Source organism: Neolamprologus multifasciatus, chromosome 19, assembly GCF_963576455.1.
Source record: "Neolamprologus multifasciatus chromosome 19, fNeoMul1.2, whole genome shotgun sequence".
Taxonomy (NCBI): Eukaryota; Metazoa; Chordata; class Actinopteri; order Cichliformes; family Cichlidae; genus Neolamprologus; species Neolamprologus multifasciatus.
The window spans coordinates 29,808,616-29,831,535 of NC_140457.1; the positions used below are offsets into that span (position 1 = coordinate 29,808,616).

The window sequence follows — 22,920 nt, forward strand, 5'->3', positions numbered from 1 at the left end:
ACATCTTAGCAGCACTAGCTGCTGCTTGAATCCTTCATAGACACATTTTTTAATTATAAATGTGTTTCAACAAACCCGTCCTGTCAACCAGTTCTGCAAGGCTGTTTGCAGAAATGTCTCTAAACCCTCAGTTTACCTAAAAGAGACAAAGACAGCATTGTTATTTGTTCAGTAACTGATGGCACCAGTGTCTGCAGCTTTTGTTTCTCCGTCTTAGCTGGATGTAGATGTTTACTCAAATATTTGCTGCTTATTTTTTGTTGTGTTTTTTGTTTCTTAATGCTCTAAATGTTTTCAGTGTCTTATATTAGATTTAGTCTCTGTAAACCACGAAAGACCGTCCCCGCTGCGTATATTTTGGGAAAAGGATGGCAAACATTTAGGTTTGGCTCACTCTGACAGATCTGTTTCCTAAATGTTGTTTTTTAATAAAAACAACCAAGAAATCAGGTTTTGTATTTAAAGTAGGCACTGAGGTTTGACATGAACGTTTCTGTCCACTGGTACCACTGACGAGTTACGACAACATGAAACCTGGATTTCTTTGTCTTTCAGGTTGTTGAACAGTTCCAAAGAGCAGAGAGAGTCTGACTTTGCCAAGACGTCTGGCTCTATGCATGCACTTGGAGGAAAGTCGGAGGCAATGATAGGGGAGGAGGAGGCATTAATGACCGGCCAGGAAGGGTGGAACCAGGGCCAAGGAGGTTACCACATATTGGCTGAACCAGATGTTTCATCAAGTACAGTCAAGGGAAGTGCACTGACCTTCAAAACAGATGAAGTAGATTTCTCTGGCCACGAGCAGGGAGTCTCCAATGACAAGCCAATAGGAGGTAACAGCAGTGTCTTGGCAGAAGACGGAGAGGAAGCAGTATCATTTACACAGGCCAGATATCCTCAGCCGCCAATGATTAGCTCTGGAGATGACAGCACAGAAGCAGGGGGATGCCTCATCTCAGGAGGAGTGGGAGAGATCAGAAGACCCTCGGCCAAGAAAGCATCAGCAACACCAGTTCAATACTCAACGGTACTGTTGTGCAGGATTTTGTTATTTTCTACCAAGCTAACTTACAGCAACTTCCTGGATAAGTTATTCCGATATTGTTATGTTTTGTATGCTACTATAGTGCCAAGTATCAGTGCACTATATCGTGCACTATATAGTGCAAACTGTCCAGGGGTGTACCCTGCCTCTCGGCCTAAGAAAGCTAGGATAGGCTCCAGCCCTCCACAACTCTGACAAGGATAAGCAGAGGATGGATGGATGGATGGATGGATGTTCCATAACGAAATAACCAAAACCGTCAATGCAAACTGATCTAATACAAACAATAAACACACAACATCATTGACTTTTATAAACCAATTATTCAGTCCTCCCACAATTGAAGCCACTAACTGGTTGTTTTGGGTTTGCCTCCTCTATCATGGGAAAGAAAATGCTTCTTGCTGAACCACCAGTACAATCACTGATACACCAAGACATTTGGGCTGCTTTGTAAAATGTAAATAAAAACAGAAGTCAGTGATTTGCAGACCTCAGAAACCCAAAGAAGACATATCAAACATCTGAAATGAGAAAGTGTACTAATTTTAAGAAAAGAACATTTTGAATTTGTTGCCCACAGCACATCTCAAAGAAGTTGTGTGACGTTCCTTTTTCTTTTACCAATAGTCCAACTGTTGAACTTGTGGGAGAGGAAAATGATCCCATTCTTGTCTCATAGAGGAGTTTAGCTGCTCCTCATATTTTATATTTCATCGTGCGCCAAATGTTTTATGTTGATATAAGGTCATAGGTGCAACCTTGAGGTCAGACGTCATGTTTTCTGAAGACCTTGTGAATTTAATAACTAGAATGCAGCGACGCAGAATTTTCAAACTGATACCACAGGTGTGTCGACTACGATGCTGAGGGGTAGCGCTGGCGGTTGCCGGTATTTTTTGAGTTTCATGTTGCTGCCCTCACATTCAAAATATGTCTTCTATGTTCTAAGGTGAATTAAATATAGGTTTCTGAGATCTACAAATCAATGAATTGTTTCAATTTTTTTACATTTACTCTAAGGCCCAATATACTCCTGACGTCACACTCTCACTTATACACTTTAAAATACTTTGGTAACATACTTTCATACTCTGGAACACTAAAACTGAGAGACAAACTGAAAATGCATTTTCTACATATAAAATAAGTTCAAGTTTGTGTGTTAATATAAAATAGATTTTTAACATTTTATTAAATCACTAATCTGGGTTTAGATGGTTTTCATTCTTCACGAGGTGTTTTAACTATGTGCATGTAAATGTTTCATTACTTGTTTGGGGTTTTCCAGGGGAGCCGAGGACACCATGAATCCAGGAGGAAGGAGTTTGATTCTTGGCTGTTCAAACAGAATGAACTCCTCTCTGAGATTCTCAGCTCCACAGGAGCAGCACACAGCGCCAAAGATGTCCGACTCAAGCAGGATACACTCAAGGTGAGCTTGTGAATGTGCAAACAGTCAGGACGTTTTTGTTGCAGATGCCAGGACAGGTGGTGGTCACCGGTCAGGCTGGATTTAGCTCAGGCTACACAAATTGAGGTTTTGCCCAAACAGAAGTTAAGGAAAATATTTTATGTGTGTCCAGCACTTTAAAAACATGTTCAAGCGTAAAATAAAATTGTCTAAACTCTGTCATCATGGAAACCTCTTAAATAGGAGGGAGAAACTACGCTCTACACAGCCTCGTGTAAAAGGAAGCACTGAAGCAAAAAAACTGATGAATTAATCGATGAGTCCTTGTAGCCATAATTGTGACATTTTTGATTAACCCTTTAAAATAGGTCAGAGTGGGCACGCTCCGTTTTGCGTAACTATTTTTAAATCCCGGTTGTGAGCTAGCACAATAATTATTTTTGCATATGAAACCGGAGGAGTTGTACTTACATCTTATGCCATCAGCTTGTCCTCGGTCACAGTTTCCTTCCACATATAGCTTTGCAAAAACTGCATAAAAAGCACTTGCAGCAACAAAAACATAATATTCCAGAAACACGCTTTGCTGATCCAATCAGCTGTTTGTAACACTTCCTACGTCCATCAGCGTGAACTATCACATGTCCGCCATGACCTGCCCGAAACCGGAAGTGATGTCATTTTCGCGGAAATGTAGTTTTTTACCATCACGGCCGGTTGAGCTTATACTGGTGTTTTTAAAAGTTATGTTTGACTTTATACTTTTCTGAATAGTTTCTGGGATGCTTAGGACTCATATTGCACTGCTGGAAATAGTTTATTTTGATGCATATGCTGCTTTTTTGCAAATTTGCATTATAATATTTATTTTCGTTTTTCCTGCAGTATATAAAAATTGGTGTATTTCAAAAATAAAACTATGAAGACACTCAAAATAAATTTCCTGTGGTGGGAAACTATTTTGTGCAACTTTTTTGTATTTACAGTTTTGAGGGATAAGCCTCTTAAATTTCTCTAACTAGAAATATATGTTAAAAAAACAAAAACGATTTTCAACTTTTTTGTAGTTTATTGCACTTTTTTGCAATTTATGTAATTACTATGCACTTAATGCAGACATATTATTAAAATTTAGGCTGTAATGGTTGTATTGATGTATAGCAACTTGAAATGCTCCCAAAAATGGCTCCACAGCATGTAAAAATATAATATAAGCTCTGGGGACTTGGTTCTATGGTAGGTCTTAAAGGGTTAAAGAAAAAAATGATTTCTCTCATACCCATCTGAGATTTGCCCTGATTTGCATAATGTATGCCTGGCTGCAGTTGTTTATTGTTATATGCTTGTTTAATGTTATGATGGGACTGTGAAGACAATTAACATTTTGACAAAAAGCTGATCTGCAGTTTTAGGTCTAAAATGCTAACATACATGTGTTTATACCTTTTACAGCGTAGCCCATGAATCACAGACTATAATTTTACTGGTATGATGTTGGCAAAGGTAGCACAGACTGTTTGAGCTTCAGAACCAAATCTCTCTGTGATGCAGCATATCGAGGTAGACGGAGGATTTTGTCAACAAGAGAGAATGAAGCTGTTGGAAGGAGAACAGCAGGGCTCCATATCTCAATAATCTAGTATAATAAACTCTCTGCAGACTGTAGATGTGTTGGTATCAGAAAACACATCTAAGTGGATTTTTCTGAATAAATAAAAAATCATTATTTATTGATTTTTTTTTTTTTATTGTGACTATATTTTTGATACTTTGATTATTTGTTTTGCGAGCCGGTATCTCTGAAACTGTGCTGTAACACAGTGTTATTACACACACTATGTTACAAATGTTGTTGTCACAGACCAACTCGCAGTAGACTCACAGTGTTCATATTTTTGCTTCATTCAGTCAATATTGATTTTGCTGAAATCACCGTCATGTCTCCTGGTGATTGTCACAGCTGTATCACAGTAATGAGGCCCATTCAGAAACTTGCAATCTAGTAATAAAAATTGGTCAGTGTTAACTTTTAGTGAAATGTTTTGCATTTTGAAAACATTCGGTCTGGATATTTGAATTTCTGGATGTTGTTTGTGTCAGTGCAGTCGGCAACAGCAGTAAATAAACCTCTTAAGATGTGCGTAACCTACTACACACGTCTGTTGTAAGAATGCTTTCACAGGCGGAAGGGGCGAAAAGCTGGATAAGCATTTACGGCCCACCGCACAAACAATTCAGTGACAATCACAGTAAAGTTAACAATGAAGAAATAAGAGACGTAGCTGAAAAATTTTAAATAAAGGTTAAAACGACTGCAGGTTACAGTTCATGCAGCAGCGTCCTGCTTTAAGTACACAAGAAAATCCTCTCTGAAATGTTACTAAAGATAAAGAGCGTGACTGGAAAACTGTGCATACAGAGAAGCTCAGTCCAGAGCAACATACATGTCTACAGTCCCAACTAGGGCTGCCACAAACGATTATTTTGATAGTCGACTAATCAGATCATCATCCATTGGACGTAAAACCTACAGCTTATTGCACCAGCAGCATCTGCTCTTATATAACTATCATTAACTTACAGATTTAAGTGTTTAAGGTATGTGCTAACTAAAAATAAAGACAAGATGAGAGTTTATTAAATTTTAATGACATTTGCAGATTGTTTCAATGGAGTTTAATCTGCTTGATGTTTATTCAGCTATGTAAAAACTATAACTTTAATCTCAGCCAAACCGATTTAATCAGGAACAAATAAAATACTAAAAAAGCCAAAATAACATTTTTAAGTTATCTAAGTGACTTATATATCATGTTTAACCTGAGTAGCGAAAGACGGCGGTGGGTTTGAAAACGATTAGTGGGAGTCCGGTGTTCTCACGGCTCTAGTTAGCCTAGCCCCCGGCTAGCTATCAAGCTAGTGGCTAACAGACGTCTCCGAAAACGTCGGAGCGCTTTTGAAAATATGTGGTGTCTTGATAAACTGAGCAGATATTTGAGGTTTACACAGCTACATTCTCGCCTGAAAATATGTTAAACGTTTATTTTGTGACCCAGAAAGAATAATAAGACTAATATTAAAACTAACTAGCTGTCGCCATTGTTGGAAACTGAGCTGGGCTGCGCTATGAATTCTGGGACAGCTTCTTCTTCTTCTGGGTTTAACGGCAGCTGGCATCCTTGTACATGCAGTGCTGCCATCTTCTGTTTCAGTCCTTATTACACTCTTAAATCCTACTACTTATTCCTGCGTCTTTTGTGATCTTACAAAGCTTCAAACGACGAGTCGACTATTAAAATCGTCGACGACTAATTTAATAGTCGACTAATCGTGGCAGCCCTAGTCCCAACATCCAAATGTGCCTTCAGTCCTCAGTGACAGACCTCCAGCTTTAAAAACCGATGTGAGTACATGGATAGCCCAGCACACTGCAACGTCAGAATCAGACAGACTTTATTAATGCCAGAGGGAAACTGAGTTGTCATAGCAACAAACGTCAAGCACTCATATAAAATGAAATGTAGAACCAGATATTGATAGATAAGTATTAAGAAGATTATTGAGATAGAGGTGTAAATATAAATATACTTATAAATATAAAAGGACAAGTATGTGTGCAAATATATGTTGCGGTCTACAAAAGCGACAGGGTGCATTGAGCTGTGATTCATTCTGTTCCACATGTGTGGATCTGACCCGAGTGGATGAATTCAGCAGCGGGAAGGCATGACCTCCTGTAGCGTTGCCTCAGGCAGCCAGGTTGAAGGAACCTGTTGCTGAAACTGCTCCTCAGATTGTCCAGTGTGTTATTATCATTTAATATTTCTTGCGCACCAGCAGGACTAACTCTGTACCTCCGCTCTGTACGCTGTCTCATCTCCATCAGCGATGACCCACCCATTGTTGGTGTACAGTAGGAGGCAGAGAATACAGCCCTGCAGGGATCCGCTACCTTGTGACAGTGCAGGGAAAGGCAGGGCCAAGTCTGATTGGTTATTATGGTAAATAATGTTGTCATTACAAAAACAGTTTTGTTTTCTAATGACTGCACATCATGCAGACTGAACTGATATTAAAGGAGAGGGATGTGCTACATTAGACTGACAGTGAATATTGCTCAGAACTATATCATTAAATCTGAGGCTGTTATTTATTGCTGTTATATTAGCTATCAGTCAGTTATTACTAGAGCCCGTTGTTAAGGGCGTCATATTTCACTTATTAAGGTTCCAGTTGTTTCTCTTGAGAAAGTCTCATGGGTACAACACCGTACCCATGTGTAGCTCAGATGTTTTCCAGCCAGTGTTTGAAAATACAAAGAAGAGCCGTTCACATCAATGTTATTGTTTGTGTCAACACTCGTTTATGTCTGCATAGACATATCATAGTGTGTCAGGCTGTAATAAGGAACCTGATATATAAATACATGAGTAGATTCGACCATGTAGAAAACAGTATAATATGTCACAAGAAACAAATGGAGTAACCGTACTAGTTTCCTGCATCAGGGTGAATACCAGTGCTCCCATATTCTTTATCCATGCAAGAGTCAGAGTCTTTACAGCATGTTTTCAAACTACACGACAAATGTTTCAAAGTGCTGCACTCTCTGACACTGTGGGAAAGAAGCTCTAACAGAACGTCTGGTTAACCTTGAGCCAGAACTCATTGTTTTTTCATCTGTTGAGTGGCTATGGTTCAGAACTTTGTATAATCCTGCATAACAATTGTTCATGTGTCAAAGTGATTATTTTGCATAGTGATTGTAGTCAGATTGTTTTAATGATCAGCCTGCAGAGCAAGTTAAAAGACACTGTTATACTGCCCTCTTGTGGTTAAAATGTGAGTTTTGTTTTTCTAAATCTTGCATTTCGCCTCAGAAGTAGCAATCCAAACACCAGGAAAAGCCTGTACTGTTTATTTTATTAAAACTAGTTCTGTGAGTCAAATCTGTGTCCTGTTGCAGTCTCTGAAAGCTGACCTGTCCTGGGGTCAGAAGCAGATTGAGCTGTTGATCCAGGATAGCAGTGAGGCCGGTGCTGGACCAACAGAAGAGGCCGGCCTGGAGGACCTCCGCTACCGCTGGATACTTTACAAGTCTAAGCTCGAGGATGTCGGAGATGTGAGGAACAGGATCAGTTCCAAGGTGAGAGGACAGCTGACTTCTGAACATTATAGTTCTCTCACTCTTTTTCTTGGCTTCTGCTGTAAGAATGAAAAAGTCTAATTGATGTGTATTGATGAGGCTTCACCTAGGTGGCTGTAGCTCAGGTGGTAGAGCAGGTCGCCTATTAATCAGAAGGTTAGTGGTCCAATCCCCAGTCTGCTCTAGTCTGCATGCCAAATATGCTGATGCATCCATCAGAGTAAGAATGATTTGCAAGCGCCATACCATGGCAAGAGCAAAGAGGACCAGTAATGTGTTGTGAGAGCACCTGGGCTAACTTATTACTCAGGTCTGCAAACCGAATCACACTCGACATATCTAGTTAACAAAGTAGAAACATTTGCATGTTTGGAATCTATTTTAATGTGGATCTTATGGTGTTAACTATGCACCCATCTGTTTTGTAAACAAAAACAAAGTATATTTCATATAACAGGAGAAAGGTGAGGTAAAGTAACAGACTGGTTTCAGCAGGTATCCGGGGCCCAAATGTAGTTGTTTGATTTTAAACAATCTATTATTGCTGTTCTTTGCTCGTCTCACATTTATTGTTGTCTTTATGATGGTTTCTTAACTTATGTGACATACAGGAGATTTGTCCCTTTACTTTTTCACTGGACTGTGTAATGATGTTAAAATGATGCATTTTAATGACGTTCTCTAGGTATTGAGACACGGCTGTTTATGTAAAAACATTTATATAAATAAAAAAATATAATCGTAAGGACACAGTCTGGTAAAACACTGTAAAATAACGGGCAGGTTTTTTCTTCTCTGCAGAGAGTCGCAGCCACACAGGAGGATGCAGCCATTGCAGCACCAGCTCGAAAGGTGAGAGCAGAGTTCAGATATGTTCAAATGACAACTACAAGCATCCTCGGTCAAAAAATATTTCTTTCACTTTAGTTACAGAGTTGGTTGAAGTCTTGGAAGATTAAAATATCAGTCTGTGGGCTACCTGCTCCAATAGATTTAACAACTGATTACAATGAAAAATGTGATTATGAAGATTTGTTACTAAATCAAGAAAATGACATTTTTGTGCTGAAATCAAGTAACTGTTAAGGCTGGGGTAAAAAAACAGTTCAGGTGATATATTACTTGGTCACAAAAAGTTAACTGTCTTGATTTTGAATTTAGTTTGTTTTTGTTTGTTTTTCTGACATAAATCATTTCAAAAAATGTTGTGAATATATGAAATATTTTAGGGATGTTTTTATTTTTGGCTTAGAGCTCATAGAAATCAGAAATGCCATTGTTAGAATATACTGTACTGACAGTACTGTGCAAAGCTTTTGAGTAACCCACTTTTGTTTATATTTTGCACTAAAATATACATGAACAAACAGCATATGTGGCAATATAAATGACCACCTTTATTCATCAACAGAGCCTGGACTCTCATGGACAGCTACAATTTAAAAGAAAATTAAAGAAAAATGATTTTATTGTGCACAAACTTCCTGCAAAGGTGGAGATTTTCTCTGAGACTTTCATTTAGGCTGTTTTGTTTTCTGGTTTGTTACTTGTTTAGGTTTCTTTTTGAATTATGATAATGGCCTATATTCTTTTCCGTTAACTTAATATTTTTATTTGTTATAATTATTTAAAATCGTATATTGTGCATAAGTCCGTCCATCCATCCTTCTCCTTCTGCCTATCTGGGGCTGGGTCGTGGGAGCAGATCCTAAGCAGAGAAGCCCAGGCCAGCGTGAGATATAATCTGTCCAGTGTGTCCCGGGGCCTCCTCCCAGTGGGACATGCCCAGAACGCCTCACCAGGAGGCATCCTTGTCAGATGCCCGAACCATCTCTACTGTGATCTACCTCTCAAAAACTGGGTATACTTAAATTCCTCTACTTTGGGCAGCAACTCGTCTCTGACCCGGAGTGGGCACTCCACCCTTTTCTGGCTGAGGATCGTGGCCTCAGACTTGCTGATTCACATTTCTGCCGCTTCACACTCGACGGGGAACCACTCCGGTGCGAGCTGGAGGTCACGACCCGATGAAGCCAACAGAACCACAACATCTGTGGAAAGCAGAGATGAAATTCTTAGACAATCCAAGATCATCCAGTTTTCATGATCATTGATTAATGACCATTGATTAGTGGTCAGTGGCCACTGATCAATAGAATAGACTAGAATAGAATAGAATAGCCCTTTATTGTCATTGTACATGTATAACGAAATTGTGGGTGCCCCAAACCAGCTCTGTTGGAATAAATAGCAAATATAGAAATGTATTCAATCAAGAGGGATGTATACAAAAAAGAGAGAGAAGCACACATTAGAGAAAAGTTGCAAAGTGCTTGGAAGTGGTGCAAAGAACAGACTTAGTCAGCGGGTCAAACAGGTGGTGGGCAGGATGCAAGATGCCAACTGTAATATCCATGGTTTTCCTGAGACAGGAGAATCATACAGTGGCCTCCAGGGGTCAGCAGAGGTCAGTCTATGTTGTTTTTTTGGGGGGGGGCACTGTTAATTACCCTCTACACAGCCTTTGTGTTGTTAGTTATGGCCTCTGCATACAAACACCCAGAGAGTAGGAGAAGACGCTCTCTACTGAGGATCGATAGATAAGCAGCAGCTTCTGGTCCAGGTTATTCTTCATCGTGACCTGGAGGAAGTGCAGCTGCTGCTGGGCCTTTTTTACCAGGGCGTTGTTGTTGTGGGTCCAGGTGAGATTGGTGGAGTTGTGGGTGCCCAGAAACCTGATGGTGGAGACAAATTCCACTCATTTTCCATTTATAATGAGAGTGGAGTGGACCTGTTTTTACCTCCTGAAGTCCATTGTGAGTTCTTTTGTGTTGAGGACATTCAGCTTCAGGTTATTTTCTGAGCACCAGCAGGACAAGGTCTCTTCATCTTCGTACCCTATCTCATCTCCATGAGAGATGAGCCCAACCTCAGTGGTCACCGGCATATTTGATGATATGACATTGGTTGGGTGGGTTGGTGTACAGTCATGTGTGTACAGGGCATACAGTAGGAGTCTGAGAGTGAGTCAGGGAGAAGTAGAACAGCCTGGTGAGGACCGCTGCCAGTTGGTCCGTGCAGGCTTTAACCACAGCTCCTGGGATGCTGTCAGGGCCAGCAGCTCTCCTGGGGTTCACTGCTCTCAGTCGCCTCCTGACCTCATGCTTCTGGAGGGAGACGGGGGAGGTGGGGGCAAGGGGAGTGGGGGTTGGGTGATCTCAAATCAAGCAAAGAAGCTGTTGAGCTCCTGTGCAAGTTTGAGGCCCCTGTCGGGGGTTGGAGGGGGTCTGCTCTTTGTAGTTGGTGAGGGAATTCAGGCCAAAGAGTTCAGTGTTTGTTTCATCAGACCAGAGGATTTAGTGTCTCGTGCTTTGAGTCCTTCTGACAAATAGGCTCACATGTCTTTTACTGGGGAGTGGCTTAGTACTGGCAACAATACCGTCCTGATTGGTGGAGTGCTACAACATTGTAAAGAAGAGTCGACCAAAGAAACATCCAAATATCTTTTTTAACAGTAATAGGCACATATTGGAAAAGCCTTTCAGACAGCTGCAATGCTGTTACATTTAATCAGTTGCAGTTATTGTCCTGAAGGAGCTGCTGTTATTTGAGGGTTGTTTTTTTTTCCAAAAAGTTGAAAAAATGGTAACTAGTGACCATAATCTAGACACTATTTTTCCATTGACAAATATTTCATTGAGTAAAAACCATAAAATGTGAATCTAAACACAACACAATGATGCCCGACACAAAACCATTGTGGCTCATTAGGCATTGTGCATATTCTCACAATCATCATCATTATCAAAGACTTAATTCCAGTTCATTAATGCGTTTTCTATCGATTTGTCCCTCAGCCATCTGTATTAATTGTTATTTGTAAAGTACACAGAGATCTGACGTGAGGAAGTACAACAATGGTGTATTTTGGGAAGTTTTATTTGTACTACACACCAATACAAAGCATCTTAAATATTTTTCTGCCTTTTTCCTGGTATTACACTGTGTAGACCTCAGTTTTGTTGTTTTTCCGTTGCCACCAGTGAGGCTGGTGATACAGTGTTCAGAGGGTGAAAGATGGATGTAGGTGGTAAACATGATTCACAGAATAACAAGTCTGAGAAAAAAGAGGCAGAGGCCTGAGCTGAGTCATTCTGGTGTGTGATGTTTCTGTGTGACTGAGCTGTCTTCTGCTTTCTGCTTTCCTTGTTGATCAGATTTTCTCTTTTTAAGAGCTGATGAATGATCACAGAACCATATCATTGTTGTCATTCACGTTATAGATACGAATAAAAACACTGCAGAGATGAATAAAACATGGTTTTGATTGCTGTGATATCAACTTCTCTTTGGTAGACTGGTTTTGTTTTATTGTTTTGGTTTATTTTTAACCAGGCATGATGACTGATGGTGCAGTGTTGTTATCAAGTACTGCTAGCAGCCTTGGGTAGCTTGGTTAGCAAGCAGTATTCATGAACTGCAAATGTGCTGCCTAACAAAGCTAAAAACAAAAAATATTAGAATTTCACCAAAATTTAAGGGTAGACTTGGACATGCTATTGCTCCATTACAGAGGCACCAGCAATGCAATTGCATGGGACATTGCTATTAGCAACTAGCTAACTAGCTACAACTGCTTTTTTCAGTCAAAGTAACCCGACTTTCAATTCAATTCAATTCAATTTTATTTATATAGCGCCAAATCACAACAAAAGTCGCCTCAAGGCGCTTCATAGATACAGAGAAAAACCCAACAATCATGTGACCCCCTATGAGCAGCACTTTGGTGACAGTGGGAAGGAAAAACTCCCTTTTAACAGGAAGAAACCTCCAGCAGATCCAGGCTCAGGGAGGGGCGGGGCCATCTGCTGCGACCGGTTGGGGTGAGAGAAGGAAGCTCTGAGAGTTCCAAATGGATTAATTATGAAGATGGGATATATTCATTATACATAATTTGGAATAGAGTCCTTTTTTACCAGAGATTTGATGTTGTGGGTCCAGGTAAGATCGGCGAAGATGTGCCCAGAAACCTGACAGTGGATACAAATTACACTCGTTCTCTATGAGAGGAGAGTGAACCTGTTTATACCTCATGAGTTCTTTTGTTCTTAAGCTCTGACAGTTCCAAACGGATTCATTATGAATAGGCCAGAAGTAGGGGTGGGTTTTTATAATCGATTTATCGATTAAAATCGATTCTGGCTTGGATAACGTAAAATCGATTCATTAAAATCTTGAATCGATTTTTTAATATAAATTTATTTTGCCCGAAATGCCAGAATCTCTGGTGAAATCTCACAAAATTTCAACAACCACCAAACAGCTAAGACAGTAAATGAGAGCAGGAACACGGATTCTGCACAAAGACGTAAACACGACCCGCGGATCAGAATCAGTGAGATGTCGCCTTTCTCACGGTCGAGGCTGAAAGCCGACAGCCCGCTGATTCTGATCTGTCGGCGGGTCGAGCTTTGTGTTCACGCCCTTTATGCGCCGATTCTAAAGCTGTTAGTTTGATGTCTCTCCAAACAATATTGACCGAACAGCAGCAAAAGAAGATCCAAACTATGTGTCACATAAACATTGTCATGTATTCACTCTGACTTTTACTGTTTTGCTTCAACCATGATGCACAGCTCTCTCTCGTGCTCACGCTCTCTCTCTCGCTCTCTCTCTCCCTCTCTCCCTCTCTCTCTCTCTCTCTCTGTACTGTTTTCTGCATTATTTGCTTGCTTGTTACGCACAAGTCTACCGTTGTTTACAGCGCTGTCGGTCGACGTTTTTTTTTTTCGTTTTATATACTTCTGAAACGAAAACCTAATTTCTGCCGTTCAATACTGAACATATTTAAACTTTTTAAAATTATGCAAAATGCAAAACGCTGTGTCTCTAATAAAACCGCTGTAACTTCAGAGGTAATGTTCATATGTTGATCAATGGTTTTCTTTCGTTTTTGATGTACTGCAGAATATTTTTATAAAATCCCAGGCCAGGAAAATCACCTTCATGTTTTTCTGTGTTTTATCTTCAGCTACTTTGACACAAAGGCATCTGCTGTGACGCTTACATCTGTGATAAAGTCTTGCGAGTGTCAGCTTCCTTTTTATAGATACAAAAATATGTAAATGTACTGATCTGAATTATAATATTTCTGACTGTCAAAATTTCCCAGATTCAAATCGAAGTGAATCGAATCGAATCGAATTAAATCGAATCGAATCGAATTAAATCGAATCGTGGATCGAATCGATTCGGGACCTTGTGAATCGGAATTGAATCGATTCTAGAAATCAGTGACGATACCCAGCCCTAGCCAGAAGCATTATTTGTGCTGGGCTGCAAGCACACTTTTTAGTGCTGTATAGTTGGTCCTTTTAACATGTATCAATGGAGATTCATTTGTTTGATTAACTATGTGTCCCAGTAACCCTGTATTACTTCTTTATCAGCAGAAACCTGGACTGCTGCAGCGGGTTTGTCGGTTGGCTCTTCCTCTGTGGCTCCTCTTCCTCGCTCTGCTGCTCCTGGCCTTCTTGCTGCCCCTCATGGATGAAGGCAATAGCTGCTCTCTCTCTAACAACTTTGCCCGATCCTTCAACATCATGCTCCGCTACGAAGGACCTCCACCCACATAGGAGATTTCCTGTGACAACAGAAGACAACAGAAGACTCTATGATGGGCTGTGGATTATGTAGGAAATGTTGACTTGATTACCTAAGACCCGGCATTCCTCTGTGATTGAAGATCACATGTAACTGTACTGGACCACAGAGCTGGTCTACCCAAACTTCAGATCAGTCTAAAGTCTGCAGTGCGTATCTCTCTGTGACAGATCGAGTCTAAACGAATAGTGCAACCTAGAGCATCGTGTGTATGCAAACATTTTGCATTCTGCACTGCATGGTTAAATGTCTTCTAAGGTTTTTTCACTATATGAAACCATGATCTCTTAACCATGTGTAAAACTGCCCATTACCATTAGAAGCATTAATTGGCACATCAGTCATTCTTAATCTTATCATTTACAGATGTGAAGTGTCTATGAAGACAGGAGAAAGCTCAACATCTATAAAATCCATCCCACATAGCCCTGACATGCTTTTGAGTTCGAGCTTGGGACTTTTAGATTATTTTTTTCATTTAGTATCATTTTTACCAGACTCACATAAATCTAATTTTCTTACTTTGAAAATTTGAGGAGACGTGGATCAGTGCTTGTTTACCATTTGATTGGAGACTGATTATCAGCTGACTGGAATTGTTTTAGTTTGACTATTTAAATCCACCAAAGAGAGATTTAGAAATTAAAACATGATAAACCAAAGTCACAGTTCATACATAGAATTGTTGAACAAGGCTGAAACCAAAGACTATAGCAGCAATGCTAGACACGGTACTTTGGCGTTTATACATTTTAAATGACAAATATCTTACCATATTTCCTCAAATAAACCCTTGTCGCAATTTAAAAGCTTTATTTCTAATGGTTGCTAAAGGTCGAGTCAACAGGAATATTAAAGGCTCAAAGTAGAGCCTTTATAGTTTAAAAAAAAGCCCTGTAAACTGAAGCTCCAGGACTTTTAACGTCACTCAGAACATTTTTATTATATTTGCAGACAGTCTGGGTTTTTCTGTTTTGTTTGTTTCAATATGCTTACTGTTTGCTTGTGTTTTGAAGTTGTGACATCATCAGTGCAGCTGACTACAGTTCCTGTGTTGATCATCATGCTGATGCTCTGCTCATCTACATAAAGAGTAAAGGAGAAGCTCCTGGTGACTCTCTGATACCTGTCATGGCCACTTTTCACAGTAATGCATTCCCTTCATTTGTGGTCACTGTTGGAGTAAATACAGTAGTTTGGATTAGACCGCCCTTGTATTCTGACTTCTGGGGAGGAACATGGACTCTTTAAAAAGTCTCCAGGTCATGCTATGCTTCCATTTGTCTTATCTGTTTCTTAGGACAGCATCTGAAATAACTGAGAATGAGAGGGAGCAGGCCATTGCAGTTGATCAAAGAAACCTTGCTTGTAAGAAAGAACAAAAGAGTCTATAGCTCAGTGCACTGATGATGTCAGAATAGAGTAAAATGTGCCAAAGCGTGGATGGGTATTCCTGTTGCCGGCCAAGTGTCCATGTTTAATGATGTATCGAGCTGGAAATGACTTCTCTCCTGATTTAGATTTTTATGTAATTTCTCAGAATTTATTTACATTTATCAAGTGGCACCGCTGAAGTGTGCAAAGTGTACGTTCTAGTCCAACTTTTAACATATTTGACATTTCTAAAAAATAGATGGTGAACCCTGACTAAACAGTAAAACTGTATATATACCCCTCTGACTTCAATAGAAAAGTCTTGATCTCAGTTCGTGATTTGTTACTTTATTACTATCATATCAATGTTACAACAAAACCTGGTTACAATATTCGGCTCGCCGTGTGTACAGAGTCATCTAGTGTTTATAACATATTTTTGGTTATGAAACCTGGAAAAAAAACTGTGGGCCACATGCCACAGAAGCCTACTTTCTCTGGTATGCTATGAACCCAGTGTCACCCCTGACAATGTCAAGTTTGAACTGTCACTGTGGTTCACGCTGGTTTATCAGTGGTGATTAAACAAAAGCAATGGACATTTTTTATTTGTTTTTTTTCTTCTGTCACTTATTTGAGTGATCAACAATATATTTGCTTCATGTAGCAGCTTTACACAAAAATAAGAAAATATGTACAACATAAAAGTAAAGGCATCCAGTTACAAAGCCTTAAAAATTGGATTGGCTGTATTTGGTACCACGCATACAGTATACGAGTTACATAGTAACACAACGCATACGTGTTTCTATCGTGTGGTGCATTGTATGCTGAATCAAGAATAACTTGTGTGGTATTGCTCCTTGCTGCACTGTTCTACTCAGTCCTATGATATGTATGCATGTATCCCTTTAGAAAAGCCTATGCAATGCCTGTCTCAAATCCCATAATCCAACCGTATGCATTTATTAATCATTTATGCAACATGTCCAATGACTTGCATCTCTTGAGCACAGCTGGTCTTTCAGCAACAGAGAGGGTAGAATATATGTTATGCAAACTTTCCTCAGATGGATGTATTCATTATGAAGATGCAGGTAAACTCTGACATGTAGGATTTACATATTGTTACATTATAGAACAGTGAAGGAAGAAGTGCTTCATATTATTCGACAGTGCTTGTATTTAACCGTTTTTTTATTCTGTTATTAAATATTTTGTGAGGAATCATTGTGGGTTTTTTTTTTTGTTTGTTTGTTTTTTTTGTATTGGGTTGAATATTTGATTCATGCTACCAACAAAGTGCCTGTATTTTTCCAGTGACGTGAACATAAGAGGATTAGATAATTAAATTGGGTTTAATTTATATAGCGCCAAATCACAACAACAGTTGCATCAAGGCGTATTGTAAGGTAGAGCCTACATAAGAGATATACAGAGAAAAACCCAACAATCATATGACCCCCTATGAGCAAGCACTTTGGTGACAGTGGGAAGGAAAAACTCCCTTTTGACCGGGAAAACCCTCCAGCAGATCCAGGCTCAGGGAGGAGCGGCCAACTGCCGCGACCGGTTACGGTGAGAGAAGGAAGACAGGATGTCGCAGGGGTGTGGTCTCTGGCTTCGCTGCAGTGAAGGGATGGTGCCAGGGAGGTGAAGTAATCACACTGGAGGGGAACAGATGCGTGCTGGCAATGGTGGTCCGAGAACAGTTTGTGGATGGCCTCCCCAGGGAAACAGCGCGCTGGCTCCATTGCCACAGACCGGTGAGCTTGGAAGCCACGGTTACTGCCTGGCCAGAGGGAGTGGTGAGCCGTAACCAGCCGGCCGGCAGACCACCACCTGTGCCAGCACTGAGGAGGAAGCCTCCTGGGCCTGCCCCTGCAGAGCGTACACTAATCCATTTATCTCCACTCTTCTTCCCTGAGGTGACAAATTGTTCAGAAAGAATTGACTGAAATGCTGAAAATGGGAGTTATAGAAGAGTTGCACAGTGCTTGCTGTAGCCCCATAGTTTTAGTTATGAAGAAAGATGGGTCTAAATGGTTCTGTGTCCACTACCTCAAGTACCCCATGCTCCAGATGGACGAGCTCCTGGACTGGTTAGGCACAGCTTAATTTTTCACTGCACTGGATTTAATGGTTTAATTATTTATATAGCACATTTAATTACAACAGGAGCGTTGACCAAAGTGCTGTACAAGAATACAACATACCTAATAAAATAACTTAGAGTATTGATAGCAAACACCAAATATGAATTAACAAATAACTCTCATGCTGTATTAAAAGCCAGTAAATAAAAATGTGTTTTAAGATAAGATTTAAAGATTGACAGTGGGAGCCTGTCTGATGTGTAGGGGTAAATTATTCCACAGCTTAGGCGCTACGACTGCAAATGCTCCATCGCCTCTATGAACCAGCCTCGACCTTGGTACAGCTAAAAGCAAAAGATCACTTGATCTAAGAGATCTAAAGGGGGCATAAGTCTGCAGGAGGTCAGACAAATACCCGGGAGCCTGTCCATTCAGGGCTTTGTAAGTTAACAATAAAATTTTAAAGTTAATTCTGAAGCGGACAGGGAGCCAATGAAGACCAATGGTTACTGGCAGATTCCCTTGTCTGCAGAGTCCAAGGAAAAGACAGCCTTCTCCACTTCGTACGGGTTGAAGTGTGACCATTTGACACACTCCAGCCACTTTCCAGCGCCTCATGAGGTGCTGCAGCCACACTGGGGTACCACTTGAGAGACGGACACAGATGTAGGAAACAGCAGCTACTGCATCCTGCCTACTCCCAAAGATTAAAAAGGAGGTGAGACGTTTCTGGGGTTGGCTGGTTACTTTCTCCGGTTTTCGGACCCAATCAGGCCCTTGACCGATCTCACCTGAAAGGACACCCCAGATCTGGTCCAGTGGACAGAGTGGCAAATGTGCAGGTGAAAAAGGCTCTCTGTGGGGAGCCACTGTTCCACACACCTAACTTTCCCCTCCCATTCATGCTGCGGACGGACGCCTCAAACACAGGGGTATCGACCAGCCCATTCTCTACATCAGCCGGAAACTGACAGACTGGGAAAGAAAGTACAGTATGGTCGAGAAGGAGTGTCTGGCTATCTGTGGGCAGTCAACTCTCTTCGTTATTACCTCCTTGGATGCTCAATTACTCTCTGACCACGTGCCACTGCAATGGCTCCAAAGCATGAACGATACCAAAGCCCGGATCACCCGGTGGCTTCAGATGATCCATATGCAATAACAGATGGCCGTGGCAGATTTTTTGTCCCGTTCGCGGGTGGGGAAGTAGGTTCGATGGTGTGTGGCAGGGGTGTGATCTTTGGCTCTGCTGCAGTGGAGTGGTAGTGTAGTGGGCTCGAGGGGCAGGTAGAAGGAATCACACATATGAACTCTGTTCCTTCTTTAGTGATGCTGGGGACATTGGAGGATGGAGCCAACTGGACAGCTGGCAATGGAGAAAGCAAAGATGCTGACCTGGAGCATTGTGTGTACAAATAAACAGTTGTGAAACGCTATGTGTGGCTCCAAGTCTTTCACACAGGACAAAAGACATACTTTGGATAAGAGCATGCAGCATTTTATATTAACTGAAGGCTTTTGGGGGAGTTCTTAGGACATAATAATGAATTACAGTCGTCCAGCCTAGAAAAAATAAATGCATGAACTAGTTTTTCAGCGTCACTCTGAGACAGGATATTTAGATCTGTTAGCTGTTTGACAACTACTCTTTCAAGGATGTTTGATATGAAAGGAAGGTTGGAGATTGGCCTATAATTAGCTAAGACTGCTGGGTCTAGAGATACTTTTTTAAGTAATGGTTGAACTACTACTACTCAAACTGTAGCTGTAGATAATGTTAGTCCAAAATGCTGCAGCAAGAGTCCTGACAGGGACTAGAAAGAGAGAGCAGATTTCTCCTGTTTTGGCTTCCCTTCATTGGCTTCCTGTTAAATCCAGAATTGAATTCAAAATCCTGCTCCTCACATACAAGGTCTTAAATAATCAGGCCCCATCTTATCTTAATGACCTTGTAGTACCATATCACCCTACTAGAGCACTTCGCTCTCGCTCTGCAGGCCTACTTGTTGTTCCTAGAGTATTTAAAAGTAGAATGGGAGGCAGAGCCTTCAGTTTTCAGGCCCCTCTTCTGTGGAACCAGCTTCCAGTTTGGATTCAGGAGACAGACACTATCTCTACTTTCAAGATTAGGCTTCAAACTTTCCTTTTTGCTAAAGCATATAGGGCTGGACCAGGTGACCCTGAATCCTCCCTTAGTTATGCTGCAATAGACGTAGGCTGCCAGGGATTCCCATGATGCATTGAGTTTTTCCTTTCGTTTTACCTTTCTCACTCACTATGTGTTAATAGACCTCTGTGGATTGAATCATATCTGTTATTAATCTCTGGTTCTCTTCCACAGCATGTCTTTATCCTGTCTTCCTTCTTTCACCCTAATGCCGGGCTCACACTGTGCGATTTTTGGCCCATTTTGAGCCGTTTTTTGAGTCGTGCGACCGTTTTGGCGATCGGCCCGATTTTGGCCTTCATCGTGCGTCGTGCATCGTGTAGTATACGTGGGGTAACGAGAAGCGATTAACACCTCACGACCAGCTCCCGATCATCAGTCGCTTGGTCGTGAGGGTGTCACCGCAGTTTCTCACACTACGCACGCGCAAACACAAATGTCAGCGAAAAAGACGGCGCAGCGCGGCAGTGCAGCGTGTGATCTGGACACAAGCGATGGAGGCACTTGTAGAACTTTGGAAAGCTCATCCGAGCCTTTTCGATGTGGCCTCACAAAATTATCACGACCACAACAACCGTGAAAATAGTTGGATGGACATTGCTGCTCAATCACAGCTGATCATGTTTTTCATTAGCAATTTAGCAAAGTTGATGGTGGTGGTTTGTCTGTGTGAGTGAAAGACAGAGAGGGAGAGCGAGCGACAGATTTTCTGTTATAACCTTCATGTTATGGACGCACAGTGTGAGCACTCGGGTCGCATCAGAGCATCGTGACCTACGAACTTCTAACCCCTGCGAGTCAATCGTACAGTTTGAGCAGGAGCTGAATCGCGCGACCGAACAAATCGCACAGTGTGAGCCCGGCATAACCAGTCGTGGCAGATGGCCCCGCCCCTCCCTGAGCCTGGTTCTGCTGGAGGTTTCTTCCCACTGTCGCCAAAGTGCTGCTCATAGGGGGTCATATGATTGTTGGGTTTTTCTCTCTATTTATTATTGTAGGGTCTACCTTACAATATAAAGCTCCTTGATGCAACTGTTGTTGTGATTTGGCGCTGTACAAATAAAATTGTATTGAAAATGTAATTGAAATTTTTCTCTAATGGTTAAACTTTTATTTGTGATATAGTTCATGAAGTCATTACTAGTTAACGTTAACATTACTTGTAAACAGCACCTTGACTGTTTGTCAGCCTGGCTACTGTGGGATTATGATATTATTTTATGCCATGTTAGACCCCTAATTAAAGATTGTGAATTATTATGTAGTTTTAGTTTGCATTATGCTCCTGAATTAGAAGAAGGTGATAACTATTACATTTGGTAAACTGATTTGCATTATATTAGACTGTTGATTTATTGTGAATGAATGATATTGTTTTGTGATGCATTATACTGCTGAGTTATAAGAAAATATTGTTCACAGAAAGTCATCGTCTCATTTGTCTGATTAGAAGAGAACAGAGCATTCTGCCCCATCAGCAGGAGCAGATAAACAGGGAGCCAAGGTTGTAGCTTAGGCGCTGTGTGAGAGAAAGAATGTGAATGTTTAGGCTTTTATGATTAGGTGGGGGCCACTAGAGGCTATAAGAGTTTGATCAAGGCTCCACCATTTTGAGATCTGATGCTGTCTGTTGTATGGTGTCCATCTCCCACGCGTGTGTTCATTAAATCATCGTTTGACTTGACCCGGCCGGACCAGTGTGGTTATTTTGGTTTTCCTCTTGTATCCATTCCCAATATTTGAATCCGTAACAGTTTTGGGGGCTCGTCCTGTGGTATTGGGATGGAAGTTTTGGAGGCTTGGACGGTCCGAGGTGGTCAGACGGGCAGACATTATCCGGCAATCGAACTGAGTGGACAGGCGCCTTTATAAAAGAGGTAGGCACAGGCCTGTTGATTTTATCCGAAGTGTGCTGAATTGGACGATAAAATTAAATGTCTATTCAGTAAAAGTTGCCGGTGAGTGTCTGTTTTGATTTTGATGAAAAATCTCATGAGTTTTGAAACTTGAAGTAAGGTTACAAGTAATAATACTGGGTTAGAGTCCCAAGATAAAGTAATAATACTGAGTTAGAGTCTCAGGTAAAGGTAATAATACTGGGTTAGAGTCCCAAGGTAAAGGAAAATAATACTGAGTTAGAGTCTCAGGTAGTTGGATAGGGAATTGGTCATTTTGTGAGTTAGAGGCTCCATTGGTTTAAAGGATTGCATCTGTGTTGGCCATGTTGAGAGTTAGAGGCTCCATTGTCCATAACGTTGCATCTGCGTCGGTCATACTCTTGTTTTAGAGGGTTGACGGCGGTTTAAAAGTATTATAAATTTTGTTAGAACGGTGGTTAGAGTCCACTAAGAGGCGCATAGCCCGGAGGTTACGCTCCCTCCTGGCCGCGGACGCGCGACCTTGACCTGTCGGCGAACAGGGTTAGTTCAGTTGGTCACTGTGGAGCTTGGGGCACTCCAGAATAACTAGGAGTTCGAGTCTCCTTATCTGCGCTTTTTTGGGCACTGTAAATTGACGTAGGGACTTTAGAGATGAGGCCAGATACAGTTCGAGTCTGATACTGGTTAATTGATTACAAAAAAGTTGGACTTTCTTCGGTTGGACCCGTTATCTTAAATTTGTCAAAATTGTGTAGGCGCTAAAACTTTCAGGCCTGAGAGTGAGTGTAAATATAAGACGTCTTTGTAATATAATAGAGAGTTGAGTGTGAAACGAGGCTGTGTGTGATGATAGCGCGCTGCAGGCTATTTTTGGATTGTGTGAACATGCAAATGAGGTGGCTGCTGTGAAGCCCACAGAGGACTTCCTGTTTAGCGTGTTATTGAGTTTTATAAGTATGATTTGCAAACAATGAAACATGCCTGTAATTAAAACGCTGATTTTGCTGATTACAATATTACAAATAAAGTTTTGAATGACTACGGTGAATGTTTAATGTTTGGCTGAGTTTTGATATGGGAGAGACGGCTTCGCAGCTGCTGGGGGTGAGTGACCGGAAACTTGCATGCCCATAGA

At 41.0% G+C, this 22,920-nt stretch overlaps 1 protein-coding gene across 2 annotated transcripts in view; it reads left to right on the top strand.

Moving 5' to 3' along the window:
• syne3 (spectrin repeat containing, nuclear envelope family member 3) overlaps positions 1–17,903 on the top strand; it is a 46,273-nt gene extending 28,370 nt beyond the window's left edge. The window contains exons 14-18 of one of the 2 annotated variants that reach the window (XM_085143236.1): positions 556–1,027; positions 2,337–2,480; positions 7,426–7,605; positions 8,407–8,457; positions 14,055–17,903. In XM_085143236.1, the coding sequence (XP_084999362.1) occupies positions 556–1,027; positions 2,337–2,480; positions 7,426–7,605; positions 8,407–8,457; positions 14,055–14,240 (1,033 nt within the window). In that variant the 3' untranslated portion in view covers positions 14,241–17,903. The remainder of the gene's footprint in view (positions 1–555; positions 1,028–2,336; positions 2,481–7,425; positions 7,606–8,406; positions 8,458–14,054) is intronic. The other variant, XM_085143237.1, reaches the window with a different exon arrangement.
• The last annotated feature ends 5,017 nt before the right edge of the window (positions 17,904–22,920 follow it).